Source organism: Melanerpes formicivorus, unplaced genomic scaffold (genome assembly GCF_026170545.1).
Source record: "Melanerpes formicivorus ecotype bairdi unplaced genomic scaffold, bMelFor1.0.p_v2 SCAF_11, whole genome shotgun sequence".
Lineage (NCBI taxonomy): Eukaryota > Metazoa > Chordata > Aves > Piciformes > Picidae > Melanerpes > Melanerpes formicivorus.
In genome coordinates, this window is record NW_027142363.1 from 7733662 (window position 1) to 7750571 (window position 16910).

The window sequence follows — 16910 nt, forward strand, 5'->3', positions numbered from 1 at the left end:
GGGATGTGTATTTTTTGTTAGATTTTGAACCTTCTGCATAATTAGAAACTGAAGAGCAGATCTTCACTGTCCTCACCTTGCTAATCAGATTCTGAATCACTCTGGTTGAATTATATGTATCAGTACAGGTAGTTTGTATCTGCTAGGATAATTCTTTAGTTAAAATATATTCACTTAATCTAAACTAAAGTGTTAAATAAACTACTAGTCTAAGTTATATTGTCCTTTCCAACATAATGAGACACTCAAAGAGTCTCTTCTGGTGAGGAAGATACCAGTCAGGAAAAGAAGGCATTTGCAGCTGTCTGATGTGGATCGTTGGTCTTGCTGAGTTGCCATCTTCTGCTGGCAATGACATGTGACCTGACTGAACTGATAACTCAACTGACTGGTGACTTGACTGGTTTATACAGTGATTATTCAGCACCCTGTTTCTTTCTTTTAAGACTTTATATCTTTCTTTGTTTTATTTCTTTTCTTCTTGAAGCCATGAGCTGCTAGTTATCCTGTCTCAACAACTGCACGTCTGCCTGCAGTTTTACCTTGCATGTGTTTCTACAGACTTTCTCACAAGTCTCATAATTTAGCAGTTCTCCAGTATCGTGTAGGCATTGTGTATTGGTTCAGCATATGTGTTGCATAATGTCAACCTGAACTTCTAATGTTGGATTGGCTTTTGTTTTTGTTTGCAGCCATTGGTGAGCCCGACAGCATAGATTGGTACAACCCACAAGGAGAGAAGATCGTTTCTAGTCAAAGAGTGGTTGTTCAGAAGGAAGGTGTTCGATCACGTCTAACCATTTATAATGCAGATATAGAGGATGCTGGTATATATCGGTGTCAAGCAACAGATGCTAAAGGACAAACTCAGGAAGCTACTGTTGTGTTGGAAATCTATCGTAAGTTAAATGTTATCAATTGACAAATGAAAGAGTATGTTTTTAAGGCCACTGTGGTTGGGAAAATAAAGCTACAAAACATGTTTCAAAGTTATGAACTTCATCTTCCAAACACTTGCATCTCCTACAGTTTAGTTCATAGATAGTGTGATGATTTAAATGAAGTGGATGGCTGCTTTGCAGTATTGTAAATGACTTTTCTTTTGTAGCTTAGAGTGCCATCTTATGAGGGTGCACTGTATGGTTCTCATGGAAAGCAGGAAATACGAGAAAAAATTAAATAAAGCTAAATAATTTTATACTGTGTTCTTTAGCTCAAAAATACCTAAAAGTAATACATTAAACAAATACACAGTGACAGTATAATGCAAGATATTTGCCAGTAAAAGGCTAGGGGTTATGCCAGCAGCCTTTCAGCTGAGCCATTCTCCAATTTCATTGAAGAATAGTTTTTTAATATTCATCTAAAAAATGCTTGCAGATGAGCCGAGCACTAAGGAATTTCAATGAGACAGAAAATATGGAGTAGAATCATAAAGCGCTGCTTCTGAAAGCTACAGAGAACTCAGATAACAGAAGACATCTTTAAAAAAAATTCCATTGTAAAGACAATCATTAAAATGGTGATAGCAGCTGCCAGTGATTTTGTGATGCTTTGAAAGCTAGTGTTTCAAAGGATTTCAAGTTTTGTGGAATTCATGTATACTGAAAATTGTCAGTCACTCCATTAGCAGACTGCTGGGCAAGGTTGGAATCTTTTGAAATGGTTGCATGCAGTAATTTTAATAATTCTGAGGTTAGGTAGAGTTGAACACCTACACAATAAAAGTGAAGGTTTGTGGGAACTTCCATAAAAAAATGTCATTGTTCACATACATGATGCACTGTGAGGAAAGAGCAGGATACACTGTACTCCTAGGATGTTGTTCAGTGCTCACTAATGTCTGTGAGCATTTTTCTTCTTTACATATGATGAAATACTTCAAACATTTCATACAAATACTTTGTAAAAATATGTAAGAGATACATATAGCAAAAGTGTGCTCCCTCTGCTGTGAGAACAGTATGGATTATTTGAGCCTGCACTCATATCGATACAAGAAGGTAGAGGTGGAATTGCATCTCTGACTTAATGTTCTGCATAGTGTCCTCGGAAATCTGATTGGCAATCTTTGATCCTAGAGAACATATGTTGGCTTGTTTCTTCTGTGTGCAAGAAATCCTTCAAGAACTTGTGTCAGTCCATAGATTTCTGCATTAGTTCTTGCTTGAGCTTAATGGCATCTTGGATTTCTAAGACTAAATTCTAATAATACTGAACTTCTCCAGCCCACTGATAAAAATAAGTATGAAATTTGGCTATTTGGGGTTGGAAAAATTTAAACCTTCATCAGGCCTAAAAATCTTGTTATTTCAAATAAAAAAAAAAAAAAAAAGAACAACTACAAATTCTTATTATTTAATAATATTGTGGTGGGTTTTTTTCAATATAGTTTCCCACTAGCTTTTAAGATTATGTGTTTTACTAGCTGATGTTTTTCACATTCATTGACACTGAATATTCCACCTGTTTAATAAGACTTAACCCAAATAATTTTGGTGGTTTTGATAGAATGAAAACATGATGTTTTAATTTGATAATGTCATTGTAAGGAATGAAATGTACAAGAGAGTAAGTAGACTATTAACCATAGGATATAAATCCCTGAAAATCTTGAATTTCAAAACTGGGCTCTGAAACATTGAAAACAATGACAAATCTGCAGGTTGAATTTATAGGAATTAAACCAAAGTTTTTTCATAACGCAAAATTATTGTACAATCATTTCTACAAAGCAGAAGTCATGTGTCCAGGACCATCTGAGTCTTATCTGGGAAAGCTCTATTATGAATGTAATTCTCTGTTATCACAATGTGAAGGCTTAAAAGTCATCTTTATCTGATGTATTGTCACATATAATTTTAACTGGGCCCCTCAGTTTAGGAAGGATGTTGACTTGCTGGAACGAGTCCAGAGAAGAGCAACAAAGTTGGTGAGGAGTTTGGAACACAAGCCCTATGAGGAAAGACTGAGGGAGTTGGGGATGCTCAGCCTGGAGAAGAGGAGACTCAGGGGTGACCTTATCACTCTCTACAACTACCTGAAGGGAGGTTGTAGACAGGCGGATGATGGTCTCTTCTCCCAGGCAGCCAGTACCAGAACAAGAGGACACAGTCTCAGGCTGTGCCAGGGGAGGTTCAGGTTGGATGTTAGGAAGAAGTTCTATACAGAAAGAGTGATTGCGCTTTGGAATAGGCTGCCCGGGGAGGTGGTGGAGTTGCTGTCATTGAAGGTGTTCAGGAGGAGACTTGATGGGGTACTTGGTGCCATGGGTTAGCTGTTTGGGTGGGTTGGATTGGTTGATGGGTTGGACACGATGATCTTGAAGGTCTCTTCCAACCTGGTTTGGTCTATTCTATTCTATTCTATTCTAATAATGCTGAGTGAACTGGAAGACACTTACAATATTCTGGTTTCTTCCTTTCCAGAGAAGCTTACTTTCCGAGACATAGTATCTCCACAAGAGTTCAGGCAGGGAGAAGATGCAGAAGTTGTTTGTCGTGTTACTAGCTCACCTGCTCCCATTGTCAGCTGGTTGTATCGGAATGAAGAAGTCACAGCTACTGCTGACAGTTAGTATTTTGGTAACTCTTTAAGTTTTATGTTCTAATTCATACTGAGTATTACTGTAAAAGACAACTAATCAGATGATAATGCTTAAGCAGAATCTAAAGTTTCTATGGTCTGTGGAGAATCCATATGTGGTTGTTTCCTCCATATACAATTTTTTTCCAACTAAGAATTTTGACTAGTTCTAACATGAGGGTTCAATCGCTGAAACATTGCTGAGAGCTACTTTCCAGAAACTTTTCCTAGACTGCTGTGAGTGTAGGAGTCAAACAGCTATTTCAAACATACACAGATATGTTTCACTGTCTGCATAGCTGTGAAATTGATGAAACACTACACTGACTTTGGTATACTTGCAGAGCAGAACAGAGAATTACATCTATCTCAGAGAGACAGATAACTAGGCTTTGTGCACTACTGCAAGAGTTTACTTGTGTGAGTAATTTACCCTTTGAGTTAGAAGCAACTAGAGATATACGTAATCTGTTTAGATCCCTAACAAGAAGACTGATAAAGTGAAGATGAGTCTCATCGTCCCCACGTGCAAATCCTGAGTCTGTAAAGGGACAACTAATCAGGCATATGGAATTTGTTTGATTTATTCCCTCAAAGTCTTTGACCCTTTTTTTTTCAGTGCTGCCTCAATAGTTGTCTTAGCTGCATTTCCAGGAAATGTGGAAAGTCCTGTTTTCCATAACAGCAAACCTTGTTGATGAACCAGCTTGTCTGCATTCTCACTGATCTTTATCTCTGCATGTACTAAAATTCAACTTGTAGTATTTGTGCTTAAAGTTCTGTTTATTTAGAAATTAAATATTTTTTTAATTGCAAAATGAAAATTAAAAATTATAGTTGGTCTTTTATGAAATCACACAGACAAATGTGGAGCTGTTGCTGGGGAAAAAGAAAAACAACAAGCTTGTTTGATATTTCTGGATTCAGTCTTAGGCTCCTCTCCAAACTCTTTCTTACTCGCTCAAGAAAGTAAATCCTATCCCTTCTGTCATCTAGATACAGAGCAAAAGAAGTGATAGCAAACTTCTAACGTTAGAAAAAAATAAGTTGAAATTTTGGTATATAAAATTAAACATTGAACACAGGTGAACTTAGAGTGAACTCTGAAAACCAAACAAGAATTGACAGTTTAGCGAAAAACATTTTTTCAGTGATGGATCTGAGAGCCTGAAAATGTAAAACTGCCCTAAAGACTTTATCAACTTTTTTTATTACTTGTAATTTGTTTGTCTAATCAATCTGGCTGTTGTAGGATTAGCAAAGGAAATAAACCATGTTTCCTTTCTTTTTCAAAATCATGCATTTAAAAACTTCTCAGTTAAATTTCAATCTATCTATTGAACCATTTTCTTTCACAATGTTTACAACGGGAAAAGATGTTTACAATGTGATAGAAACCAGCTTTAATTTATATGCCATAATATTTTTCTTATGTTCTGGTCTTGAGTGGTATCCAAACAAGATCCCAGTCATGCTTGAAAGGAAGCGATGTTTTAAATCATAAAACACTGTCTGAAATGCTTAAAATAAACATAACACCAACTTTGTCTGTCCTATTTTAAACAAGAAGTAACTAATTATTATTGTTGGGGATTAGCTCATTGTGAGGTAAAATACAGAATAATTTCATATCCAAACCTGCATTGTATATTTCAGTTTAGGGGCAGAGGAGAAGGTTATGAGAAAGCAGCTTCTCTTTTAAACATTTAAACAGTCTATCAGGTGAACCTTTTTGGGTTTTTTAAATTTCTGTCTGCATTTTCTGATAGAGTTCTTGGTAATGAAGCAGGACTCACACAGCATTAGAAAGCTGTTTTATTTGTAAATATGTATGGGCATATGTTCTTTGAATAGAGTCCTTGGTGTATGACTACATAAAAGCTTTTCTACTGAGCGTTGTTTATCTCTGTTCTGGAATATCAGTGTTGTGGGAAATCTAGTGTGCTTTAGAAATCTAGCAGAATCAAAAATGAAAGGGAAGTGAAAAAATGAAACTTGGTTTCTGCTTAAAACTGAAAGCTTACCTGTACTGGATGGATGACATTGGCTCAAACAGAGAGACAACTGAACAACAAATATACAAATTATTCAAAAACCACATACAGTGGACTGCAGGAAGTCATTGTCCTCAGAAGAGTGCACTAATATCGACTAGTCATGATGGGTTGACCTTTGCCAGCATCCAGGTACCCACCCAGGCAGGTTGACCCTCGTTGGATGCCAAGTGCCCACCAAAGCCACTCTATCACACACAGTTGGACAAGAGAGATAAAATAAAACAAAGAACTTGTGGGTTGACGTGAGGATAGGGAGATCCTTCACCAGTTACTCTCATGGACAAAACAGACTCAACTTTGGATAAATTACTAATGAAATCAGGGAAGGATAATGAGAAATAAACCCAAATCTTAAAGAAACACCTTCCCCACCCCAGCCCCCTTTTCTCTATTGGATGTGATGGAAGTTTCTTGAAGCTTGTCACCAAAGCCATTCCTGTAGCCCCTCTGTTACCAAAACCTTGCCATGAAAACCCAATACAACAGGACAGTGGGAGAAAATTAGATGAAAAGGCTCATGCTTTGAGATAAAGACAGGGAGATTGCTCACAAATCACCAGCACTTTCTCAACTCTTTCCTTACAGACTCCTATACTTGCCCTACCCCAAGTTGTTCAGGGAGATGAGGAATGGGGATTGTGATCAGTCTGTAACAGCTCCACTGTGAATGCTTTCTATGGTTGCAGCTATTCAGGATAAACTTGCACCATCATGGAGTTTTCCATGAACTGCAATGTGGGTGTCTGTTCCACTGTGCTCTATCCTAGGGCTGCAAGGGTATCTGCTGCAGTGCATGGAACACCTCCTCCATTTCCACCTTCTCTCATCTTGGTGCTTGCAAGGCTGTTTCTCTCACTTTTTTTTTTTTCCCCCTCTTTCCTCTCTTCCACAGTTGCTGCACAGTATTTTTTGCCCTTTCTTTTACACACTTTCCCCAAGGAATGGCTATGTGGGCTGCAGGGTTCAGATATGCCCTGCGGTGGGTCTGCTGACCACATGGGAACCAGCTGTGTCTGGCACAGGGCAGACCCATCCTGTCTGCAAACAGACCACGCCTGCAGCCCTCCTGCAATACTATCATGCCACATAAACCAAATAATCTAGTTCAGATTCAGTTTACTCTTTGTGGATTCTAATTTTGCTGCTGCATGTGCAAGAAAGTGTATGCACATTTGTTTAGAATCTGATTTTTTCAATTGAGCTATTCCAAAAGTCTATAAGATTTACGTTTATGATGGACTATGCAAAAGGTAGAGTGGGTCATTGGATTATGTCTTCATACCCATTTCTATGAAGTGTTAGACTATGGTGAGGTGCTTCATTGTCTGAGTAGCAGTGAATGAGCAGAGGAACAGGAGGAAAGAAATAGAGCAAGCAGCTGAGGTGTGATTAAGTGCAGTGTTGTACAACCACGGTATCACAATATCACAGTATAACTTAGGTTGGAAAGGACCTCGACCAGCACAAAGATAGCTAGATAGAGAAGGGAGAAGCATTTTCTTATTTTATTATAAATGTCTTGATTTATATATTTTAAATCCCTTTAATCTTTTGGGTAATTTCTGTAGGTGTTCACCAATATTCCACTCATTTTGCAATAATTTATAATTTTAACTTATTCCTCAGAGTAAGTAGGAAGTTATGTATGGAAAATCTAAACAGAGTTTTAGGAAATACATTTTGAGATTGGAAAAAGAATAAACCAACCTCCATATTTCTGGGCTGACATTTTCCTTGAAACTCAACAAATGTTTTGTCAGTGAGCATTCTGATTGTATAGAGAAAGGGCATGAATATTACTAGTTCTCCGTAGCATTCCTCATGTTGTTTTCATTCATTAACAGCACTTAATCTCTTACTTGCCTTTCTAGATCGATTTGCAATACTAGCAAACAATAATCTCCAAATTCTTAACATCAATAAAAGTGATGAAGGAGTGTACAGATGTGAAGGAAGAGTGGAAGCCAGAGGAGAAATTGACTTTCGGGACATAATTGTTATTGTGAACGGTAAGGAGTAAAAGTTGTTGAATTGATTTCTTGCATGGCTTGATTATCATAGCGTATTTTAAAATATATCAGCTTTTAAATGTCATGATTGATCTGTTTACAGTATCACAGTATCACAGTATTACTAAGGTTGGAAGAGACCTCAAGGATCATCGAGTCCAACCTGTCACCACAGACCTCATGACTAGACCATGGCACCAAGTGCCACATCCAATCCCCTCTTGAACACCTCCAGGGATGGTGACTCCACCACCTCCCTGGGAATCACATTCCAATGACGAATGACTCTCTTGGTGAAGAACTTTCTCCTCACCTCAAGTCTAAACCTCCCCTGGTGCAGCTTGACACTGTGTCCCCTTGTTCTGGTGCTGGTTGCCTGGGAGAAGAGACCAACCCCTTCCTGGCTACAACCACCTTTCAGGTAGTTGTGGAGGGCAATGAGGTCACCCCTGAGCCTCCTCTTCTCCAGGCTAAACAACCCCAGCTCCCTCAGCCTCTCCTCATAGGGCTTGTGCTCAAAGGGCTTGTGCTCTCCTCAGCCTTGTTGCCCTTCTCTGGACACGTTCAAGTGTCTCGATGTCCTTCTTAAACTGAGGGGCCCAGAACTGGACACAGTACTCAAGGTGCAGCCTAACCAATGCAGAGTACAGGGGCACAATGACTTCCCTGCTCCTGCTGGCCACACTATTCCTAATGGAGGCCAGGATGCCATTGGCCTTTCTGGCCACCTGGGCACACTGCTGGCTCATGTTTAGGCAGCTGTGAATCAGCACCCCCAGGTCCCTCTCTGTTTGGGAGCTCTCCAGCCACTCTGACCCCAGCCTGTAGCTCTGCATGGGGTTGCCGTGGCCAAAGTGCAACACTCGGCATTTGGACTTGTTAAATGCCATCCCATTGAACTCTGCCCATCTGTCCAGTCGGTCGAGGTCCCTCTGCAGAGCCCTTCTACCCTCTAACTGACCAACATCTGCTCCTAACTTGGTGTCATCTGCAAATTTGCTGGTGACTGACTCAGTCCCCTCATCCAGATCACCAATGAAGATGTTAAAGATGTTTAATACAATACAGCTGTTGGGTCTCTTTAGTGTTGTCTTCCTATAAATGTTATTCTCTTTTTTATTTAATCTGCTATATTTTATAGGTGGAATTCATTGTGTTTCACAAAATCTATTCACAGAACATTGGCAATCACTGCAAGACTTGAGTTTCAGATGATAATGTTCAGTTCAGTTTGTATTTTCCTGTGTTTTGTCATTTACTGTTAAAAAGATTGACTTGGTTTTTCATACTTACTTACATTTTCTGCACTTAGATATTTTATTAACTGTCCCAACTTACAGGTACACTTTATGAAGATTTGCATAGACTGATAACATTTCATGAGAAGGAAACTATATAAAAGACTTACTGAAAAGTGTCATTACACATTGTATAACTTGTTAACAAACCTCTAAGAAGGAATATGAACAGATTAAGACAATATGGAGCTCAACCTCTTTTAACTTTTGTGTTGATATATTGAAAAATCTGTTCATGTATTGTCTAGAAAGGACACATTTCATAAAGGGCATTTTTTCATGTATGCATTCTGTTTAATGTCAGTTTTTTCAGTGAAACTACTTCCAGCATGCTTGTTAGGTTCTGAGTTTTAAATTCTCAGTCCTTGACTGATCTTTTCAGCAAACCCCAATTTACAGATGTTGTTATGTAAGTTGAATTCTCAGTTAATTACGGGAGAAAGAGCAGATTCTGCACAAGTATTATTTATTCTACACAGTCAAGCAGCAATCTTGGAAGCAGAATTCTTGAAACTATTGGAAATAATATATAGAGAGTGCAAGCAAATGGGGGATGATACATATCATGATAGGCTACAACATCACTTGCACTATGCACTGTGAAGCCCTCACCAACAAATTGCTTTCCTCTCTATGCATTGCGGTGCTGCATTATCTCAGCGCTTGGTTATGTGCAATTTCATCAGCGCATTTGATAGCATTTAAAATGCTGAATGAGATTTTCTTCTCCTGCTATTTATATAAATGCATGTGAACCTACCTTCTGAATACTTTTCACTTCTATCTGATCTTTGTATGCAGCTGAGTGAAGAGAGAGCCTGTATTTAACCTGAAATGTCAGAATGAAAACTATGGTTTGACTTCACATCATTTATTGGTGGATTATATCCACAAATTTGGTTCTTCATATGGTTATTATGACTTCAGATAAGAATACTAACACTCATCTCTAGACTTCAGTTCACAGTGTAGGGAAGAGGAGTTACCAGCTGAGAAGTTCTGACATGGTTGCTCATGTAGAGTGGTATCAATTAAAAGCTATTTTGTGTTTCATTTATAGGGATAAATAGGTCTTCCTACATAAAACTGAATGTATTAAACTTGGCTTAGAATGGCTCTTAGAGTAATGTTTAAAATTAGAGAGAAAGGAAAACTGCAATACTCTTTGGTGAAAAGGAAAACCTACAAATGAATTGGATTCAGACAATAAAATTTTGAAAATAGTTTAAGAAAAAAGAAGAAAGGGAAAAATGGAGCACTCTCTAGGCCACTAAAAAGTTCATGGCTGTATTTTCACCCTGTCTTCTTTCCAAAAAACTAAGCAAAAATGCTTAGACTACATTGGAACATAATCGAAGCTACTTGGTATAAAACCAAACAGTTATTGTGTCAGTATTTGTATGTAGACATTATTCAAATTTATGGGTGTTGGAAATAGATGATCTTTGATGTCCATTCCATCCCTAACAATTCTATGATTCTATGATTCTAAGGTCTGAGATCTGTATAAACACATAATAAGAAGGACACAGGGTCTTCAAGGGTGGATAACTGCAGCTAAAGAACATAGAAGTAGGAATACTTTAGGAAATCTGTCACACCATGTAACCCATAGTTGTATGGTTTAAAAATCTTAAGCTTTTGTGAGAATTTGTAGGGAGATGTGAAGATTAGAACAGAATAGAATAGAATAGAATAGAATAGAATAGAATAGAATAGAATAGAATAGAATAGAATAGAATAGAATAGAATAGAATTAACCAGTTTGGAAAAGACCTTTGAGATCGTTGAGTCCAACCTATCATCCAACACCATCTAATTAACTAAACCATGGCACCAAGCATCCCATCCAGTCTCTTCCTAAACACCTCCAGTGATGGTTACTCCACCTCCTCCCTGGGCAGCCTGTTCCAATGGCCAATCACTCTATCTATGAAGAAATGCTTCATAACATCCAGCCTAAGCCTCCCCTGGTGCAGCTTGAGACTGTTGCTTGTTTTGCTGCTGGCTGCCTGGGAGAAGAGGCCAATTCCCGCCTGGCTACAGCTACCCTTCAGGTAGTTGTAGACAGCAATAAGGTCTGCCCTGAGCCTCCTCTTCTCCAGGCTAAGCAACCCTAGCTCCCTCATCCTCTCCTCACAGGACTTGTGCTCCAAACCCCTCACAAGTTTTGTCGCCCTTCTCTGGAGAATGATGAGATTAGTAATTAAAGCAATAACATTAGTTCTTGCTGTTATACACATATATGTGTTTTGTTCTGGGTTTACACAGCCTGCTCTCACAAGCCCCCCTCCACACACAGATTGGAGGACAAGTAACGCCAAAAAAAACCCTCTGGGCTGAGACAAGCAACTTAATAAGCTTAGTCTATTTAATTACCTTAAGTCTATTTGCAGAAAAATGCAGCAAAAGCTGAAGCAGCAACAGAAGCCTGTGATAAAATGGTTCCCCCACCCAAGCATGCAGCAGCCAGCACAGCGGAAGAAACAAGCAACCCAATCCTGGAAACCAGAAGCAGTAACTGGAAATGGAAGCCATTCATGTTACAATCCAAACTTCAAGTCCCATGGCACTTTGCTTCAGCCAGCGCTTCAATTTTGAAGCTGGCATGATGTCAGCATGGTATTGAATATATTTATCAGCAGATTCAACTCAACCCATGACATTATCCATCCCTTATTCTATACAATCTCCATCATGCCCAGGAGCAGCTAACATCACACAACATACATGACACACCATTCACTGTCCATTTTCACTCAAAATGGGAACACTTTGCAGTATTCAGAAGACTTCTCACTGCAGATGCTCTGGAGCTCCACTCTGTTCTGCTACTGTGGTGGGTTGAAAATTCCTCCCAACATCAAATTTGCCAGACCAGCTCAGTTGGAAGCAAATGAAGCTGTATCTACTAAAGATTTACTCTCTTGTGGGTTTAATTTGCCAAGCCATCTCATCCACACAGTCCAATAGACTGATTGGAGGCAAGGTCTCTCTAATTCTGACTGGAAGATGCCTTGGAAATCCCTTGTGGAGGATCAAAAGCCATATCAGTTGTTTTGCTCTTCTTAAGCAATTTCCCACTCAAAACTGAGGCACTGTGTTTCCAGGAAGAATTTCCTTGTAATTCACAGACATGTGCAGCTATGACTGAAGTGTGTTTTCTCTCCCACTCAGATCACAGAATGGTCTGGGTCAGAAGGGACCTCCAAAGGTCATCTAGTCCAACCCCCTCTGCAGTAAGCAGGGGCATCCTCAACTAGATCAGGCTGCCCAGAGCCCTGTTGAATATTTCCAGGGATGGGGAAAACACCTACCTGGGCAATGTGTTCCAGTGTTCCACCACTTCCTCATGTGCTCCCTATGGCCATGTAAGTAAAATCAAAGGGTATGCCATGGCGTGTACCTCCAAGATTGTCTCTCTTGGCTGGGGAAGCTCCTGTTCCTAATAGCTGAAACACAGGACTGTACAAGTGGTAAGCAAAATATGTTCTCTTAAATTTGCCTGACCTTCCAGGACAGTTCTTTAACTGTCACAGGCTGTTTCTCTGGTGCAGCTGCCATGCCTTCTGGTGGTGCCTGCCAGAGACCTTCTCTTGCCCTTGAGCACTCTGAGCAATGATGAGAAGGGCTTGATAAGCGTGGGCAAGGCACCAACACATCACAGTGATTTCTGTCTCTTGGGAACTTCTGGGATAACAGCATGCTTTTTCCAAACATTTAACCAGCTTGTCAAGATTTTGCACTTGCTCAGGGGTGAAATTCAAAAGATGTTACCACTGACCTAGGCACTCATCCAGCCCTGGGGCAGATCTCCAGGTGGTGTCCTTGAGAAAGAGCTGTTTCACTCTGGGTAAAATCTGGCATGCCAGTAACCAGCACAGCAACAACACTGATCTAAGCCATTTCCCTGAAGTGACAAACAGAACCATGGAGAATACACCAGCACCCCAGCACGTTAGCCCCAGCTGTCCCTGGAAAGCGGATGGATCAATATAGCAAACATAACACAGGAAAAAGAAAACCTCAAAACTTAAGCATCAAAGCTTAATTGGATCTTCTCATTATCTCCCTTCTCGTTATCTCACCCCTTTCATCTCCTGCCAAAATAGACTGTCTTGGTTAAGACAGCCTGCTTTTTGGGACATACATTTGGTACCAAATTTGAACTGTCCTGGGTTAATGCAGCCTGCTCTCACAAGCCCCCCTCCCCACACAGATGAGTGGGAGATTAAAACAAAAAGAAACCTCTGGGTACCTTAGCTTATTTGCAGAAAAATATATCAAAAGCAGAAGCAGCAACAGAAGCAAGGAATAAAACTGTTACCCCAACCCAAGGCTGCAGCAGCCAGAACAGTGGAAAAGACCGGCACCTCAAAAGAAGGATCCGGAAGAAGCAACCAGCACAGGAAACCTCTCATGTTGCAATCTGAACTACAAGCCCCATCATACTTTACTCCAGCCAGCACTTCCATTTTGAAGCTAGCATGACAGCAGCATGGTGTTAAATATATTTATCAGCAGATTCAACTCAGCCTATGACAGTTTTACAGCAGAAATAATGTTTTCAGGAGGAATATGGAGGCTGAGATAGTAGTAACTTTGCTAATGTATTTTGGAAGTAGCAGAATTCTCCATTTATGTTGTTTTCCTACTGCAAAAAGATGCAAGTATGTTGCTTTCTAAATGTTGCCTTTATTATATAGCAAGAGGTTTTTATTTTTGTAACTATTATTCATTCCAATGCTTATAAACACTTCACTCAAAATGGTATAACTCAGTGAAATCCCAGATTCCCTTTGACAGGAATAATGACAAAGATTTAACTAAAAAAGAAAACATTAGTTATTGTTTTACACATTGCCCTCTAGTTAGAGTATTATTCATGGTGCGGGGGCTCCATAAATCCTCAGATTCTGGACAAAGATTTGAATTAAGATCACCTTTATAAATAAGTTACTGTTTCTTTGCTTCTGCACAACTAAAAAGGGAAGAGAGAGTGGAGAAACATTTTGAAAGGTTGAGAGCACCCCAACATTACAGCAAGCTGATGAAGGCCAATCTCTCAGGGGTAGATGATAAGAGATTAAATTCTTTCAAGAAGAGGAGAAAATGAAACCTTGGATTATACTGTGATTCTCATTATTGAGAATAAGCTTTATTGAATTTTCTCTTAGGCCATTTTGGTCATAAATAAGTGATCTCTACCCATATAGATGACATTTGCCGATGGAATGCTTTCTTCTTGTGTATGAAGACAAAAAAATAATCATCTAAGAACATGTTTCAAAAGTTCATTTTTTTTCTTTGCTCAAAATTGAGTAACTGTACCCACATTTAGGTACCTAAGTTGGTAGAAGAAAGCTTCACAGTCGATGAAGCAGCATGTGCAGGTGATGTTCCACTATGTGGAAATTAATTGAGCTTTTTAACTGAGGTATCTGGAGGAATCCTATTATTTTCCTTAGTAATAATGACTTCCTAAAAAACTGATATTAGATGACTGTATAGCTACACATAATGTTGTAGAGATGTACTTCATTTTGAAGAGCAAGTAGAGACGACAATGGTCTCCACCTTGAAAATATTTCTTATGTTGTCTACTCCATCTGGATGCTAAGCTGGTTGTAATAGCATTGGTTAATTCACATCTGGGACAGATGTGACGAACAGGAAGTACAGATGAAATGCAATACAAATGCTCTCTCTGCTAACTTGTGAAAAAGAAGAAAATAGTAAACTCCAAAAGTAAGCACTGAAAGCTGTTTTCCTAGATTATTGCTCCATAAATTTAGAGGTTTATTTTCCTGGGGACATGGTATTTCTGTATCCAGTCTGCAGCCCAGGCAATTTCAGATAGGAAAAAAGTGATATGTGAAATATAACTGATGTAAAAAAAAAAGTGGGGAAGCAGCATAAGCAAATATGGAATGGAATGGAATGGAATGGAATGGAATGGAATGGAATGGAATGGAATGGAATGGAATGGACCATACCATGTCAGAAGAGACCTTCAAGATCATGTGTCCAACCTATCATCCAACACCACCTAATCAACTAAACCATGCAACCAAGCACCCCATCAAGTCTCCTCCTGAACACCTCCAATGATGGTGACTCCACCACCTCCTCAGGCAGCCCATTCCAATGGGCAATCACTCTCTCTGTGTAAAACTTCTTCCTAACCTCCAGCCTAAACCTCCCCTGGCGCAGCCTGAGACTGTGTCCTCTTATTCTGTACTGGTTGCCTGGGAGAAGAGACCAACCTCTGCCTGTCTACAACCCCCCTTCAGGTAGTTGTAGAGAGCAATATGTTAGCATGCCTCTTCAGTTTTGGCTGGTCATTCACTACATTGGTTATTTGTTTATATTTTTGTAAAACGCTTTAAAGATTACTTATGAACAGAAAACCGATTTACTCAGTAGTTGTTAAAAGCAATCCTTGGAACAGAACCCAAAGATAAACAGATCTGTACCCAGAAAGATAAAATAATTTAAAAAATAAATTAAAAAACCCAGAGAGTTTTATTGGAGTATTTCTGGGAAGACAACGGAGCTTAAGTGATGTGCTGAGCTGGGTTATAGTCCTGCAATTGTTGCTCATGAGCACTGAAGAAACTGTGACTTCTGGCAGAGAATCGTTTCATCCTCTCACATTACTGAGTATATTTTCAGGTCTAGACAGTGGAATGCACTGCAAAATGGCTAAAATGTATTAAATGCCTTTTAAGTGACATATTTACATGGAAGATTGATAAACTGCTGTTGCACAGCAGAGGGGCTTTGTCTGCTGAGTAATGGCCCCTGCAATTTCAGATGGGAAAGAAGTCGTCTGTGAAACACAAATTTCAGTGCACTATAAAAAAGTATGAAAAGTGCACAACAACATTTACTGCTGATCATTGATAATTCTGGTAAATTACTTTTAAATAATTTGAAATGTTTAAGGTTCACAAGCTGGAAAGGCTTCTGAAGTAGAATACTAAACATAAAATGGTTGGTGCAGAGCAACAGAATTCTCAACAGTTTGTGAGAAAAACCTTTGGAAGTGTAATGGCAAGCCAAAAGCAAATTCATTGGAGGTTGCCTGTTTCTCTTTTTCTTTAGTGAAAGTTAAAGCTGAAAATTGTAACCCTGAGTCACTCTGATGACAGGATGTTCTTCCTAGCAGAGACCTGTATTTTGTGAAGCTCTAATCTTCTTTTCCCATCTGTACAGCTCTTTTCCTCCTGGGATTGTTTGTATTTGTTTATCTGGATAGCTTAAAGAAGCAGATTGAAGACAACTGTCTTCAAATTTTCTACATGAATAGAGATGTTAAATATCAGCCTGTGAGTTGTCCTGTCCTAAAGATTATTGCTGATTTTTCTATTGGGTAGAAGTTCTCTGCAAACTGTTACAATCTTAGTAATAACTATATCCCATCAAGACTTTGTTGCTCCCTCTCAGAACATGATAACTGGTTTTGAGAAATGCAATTTCCAGAAGTATTCATTGGATTCTATCACAATTCACCTTTTGCAGCTGGTGATACTCCTGCTGAGGAAATATGCAGGAGTTCAATAAAAAGCTTTGTAATCAAGTGTGTAGCAGGTTAAAACATTCTGAGCCAAAAAAAAGCAAGCCAGGGAGCTACTCCCCCCATGCCTCCCTATCTACTGCCATCCCAGCAGAAGGAAGCCAACACCCAAAACCCAGAACCCAAAAGCATCAACTGGAACAGGAAGCCTCTCATGTTAAAATGTGAACTTCAAATCCCATAATACTTTGCTCCAGCCAGCACTTTCACTTTGAAGCTGGTATGAGGCAGGATGATTTTGAATAGCAGCCACAAACATTCATCTTAACCCATGAGAAAAAGGGCTAGAGATATTTTCTTAGTTGAAATGAGGAGAGGCTGAGGGAGCTGGGATTGTTTAGCCTGGAGAAGAGGAGGCTTAGGGGTGACCTCATTGCCCTCT

General features: G+C 39.3%; 1 protein-coding gene across 2 annotated transcripts in view; it reads left to right on the forward strand.

Moving 5' to 3' along the window:
* Positions 1-16910, forward strand: part of NCAM2 (neural cell adhesion molecule 2) — a 224800-nt gene that overhangs the window by 98226 nt on the left and 109664 nt on the right. For both annotated transcript variants that reach the window (XM_068144456.1, XM_068144457.1), the window contains exons 3-5: positions 693-899; positions 3429-3572; positions 7514-7651. In XM_068144456.1, coding sequence (XP_068000557.1) covers positions 693-899; positions 3429-3572; positions 7514-7651 — 489 coding nt within the window. The remainder of the gene's footprint in view (positions 1-692; positions 900-3428; positions 3573-7513; positions 7652-16910) is intronic.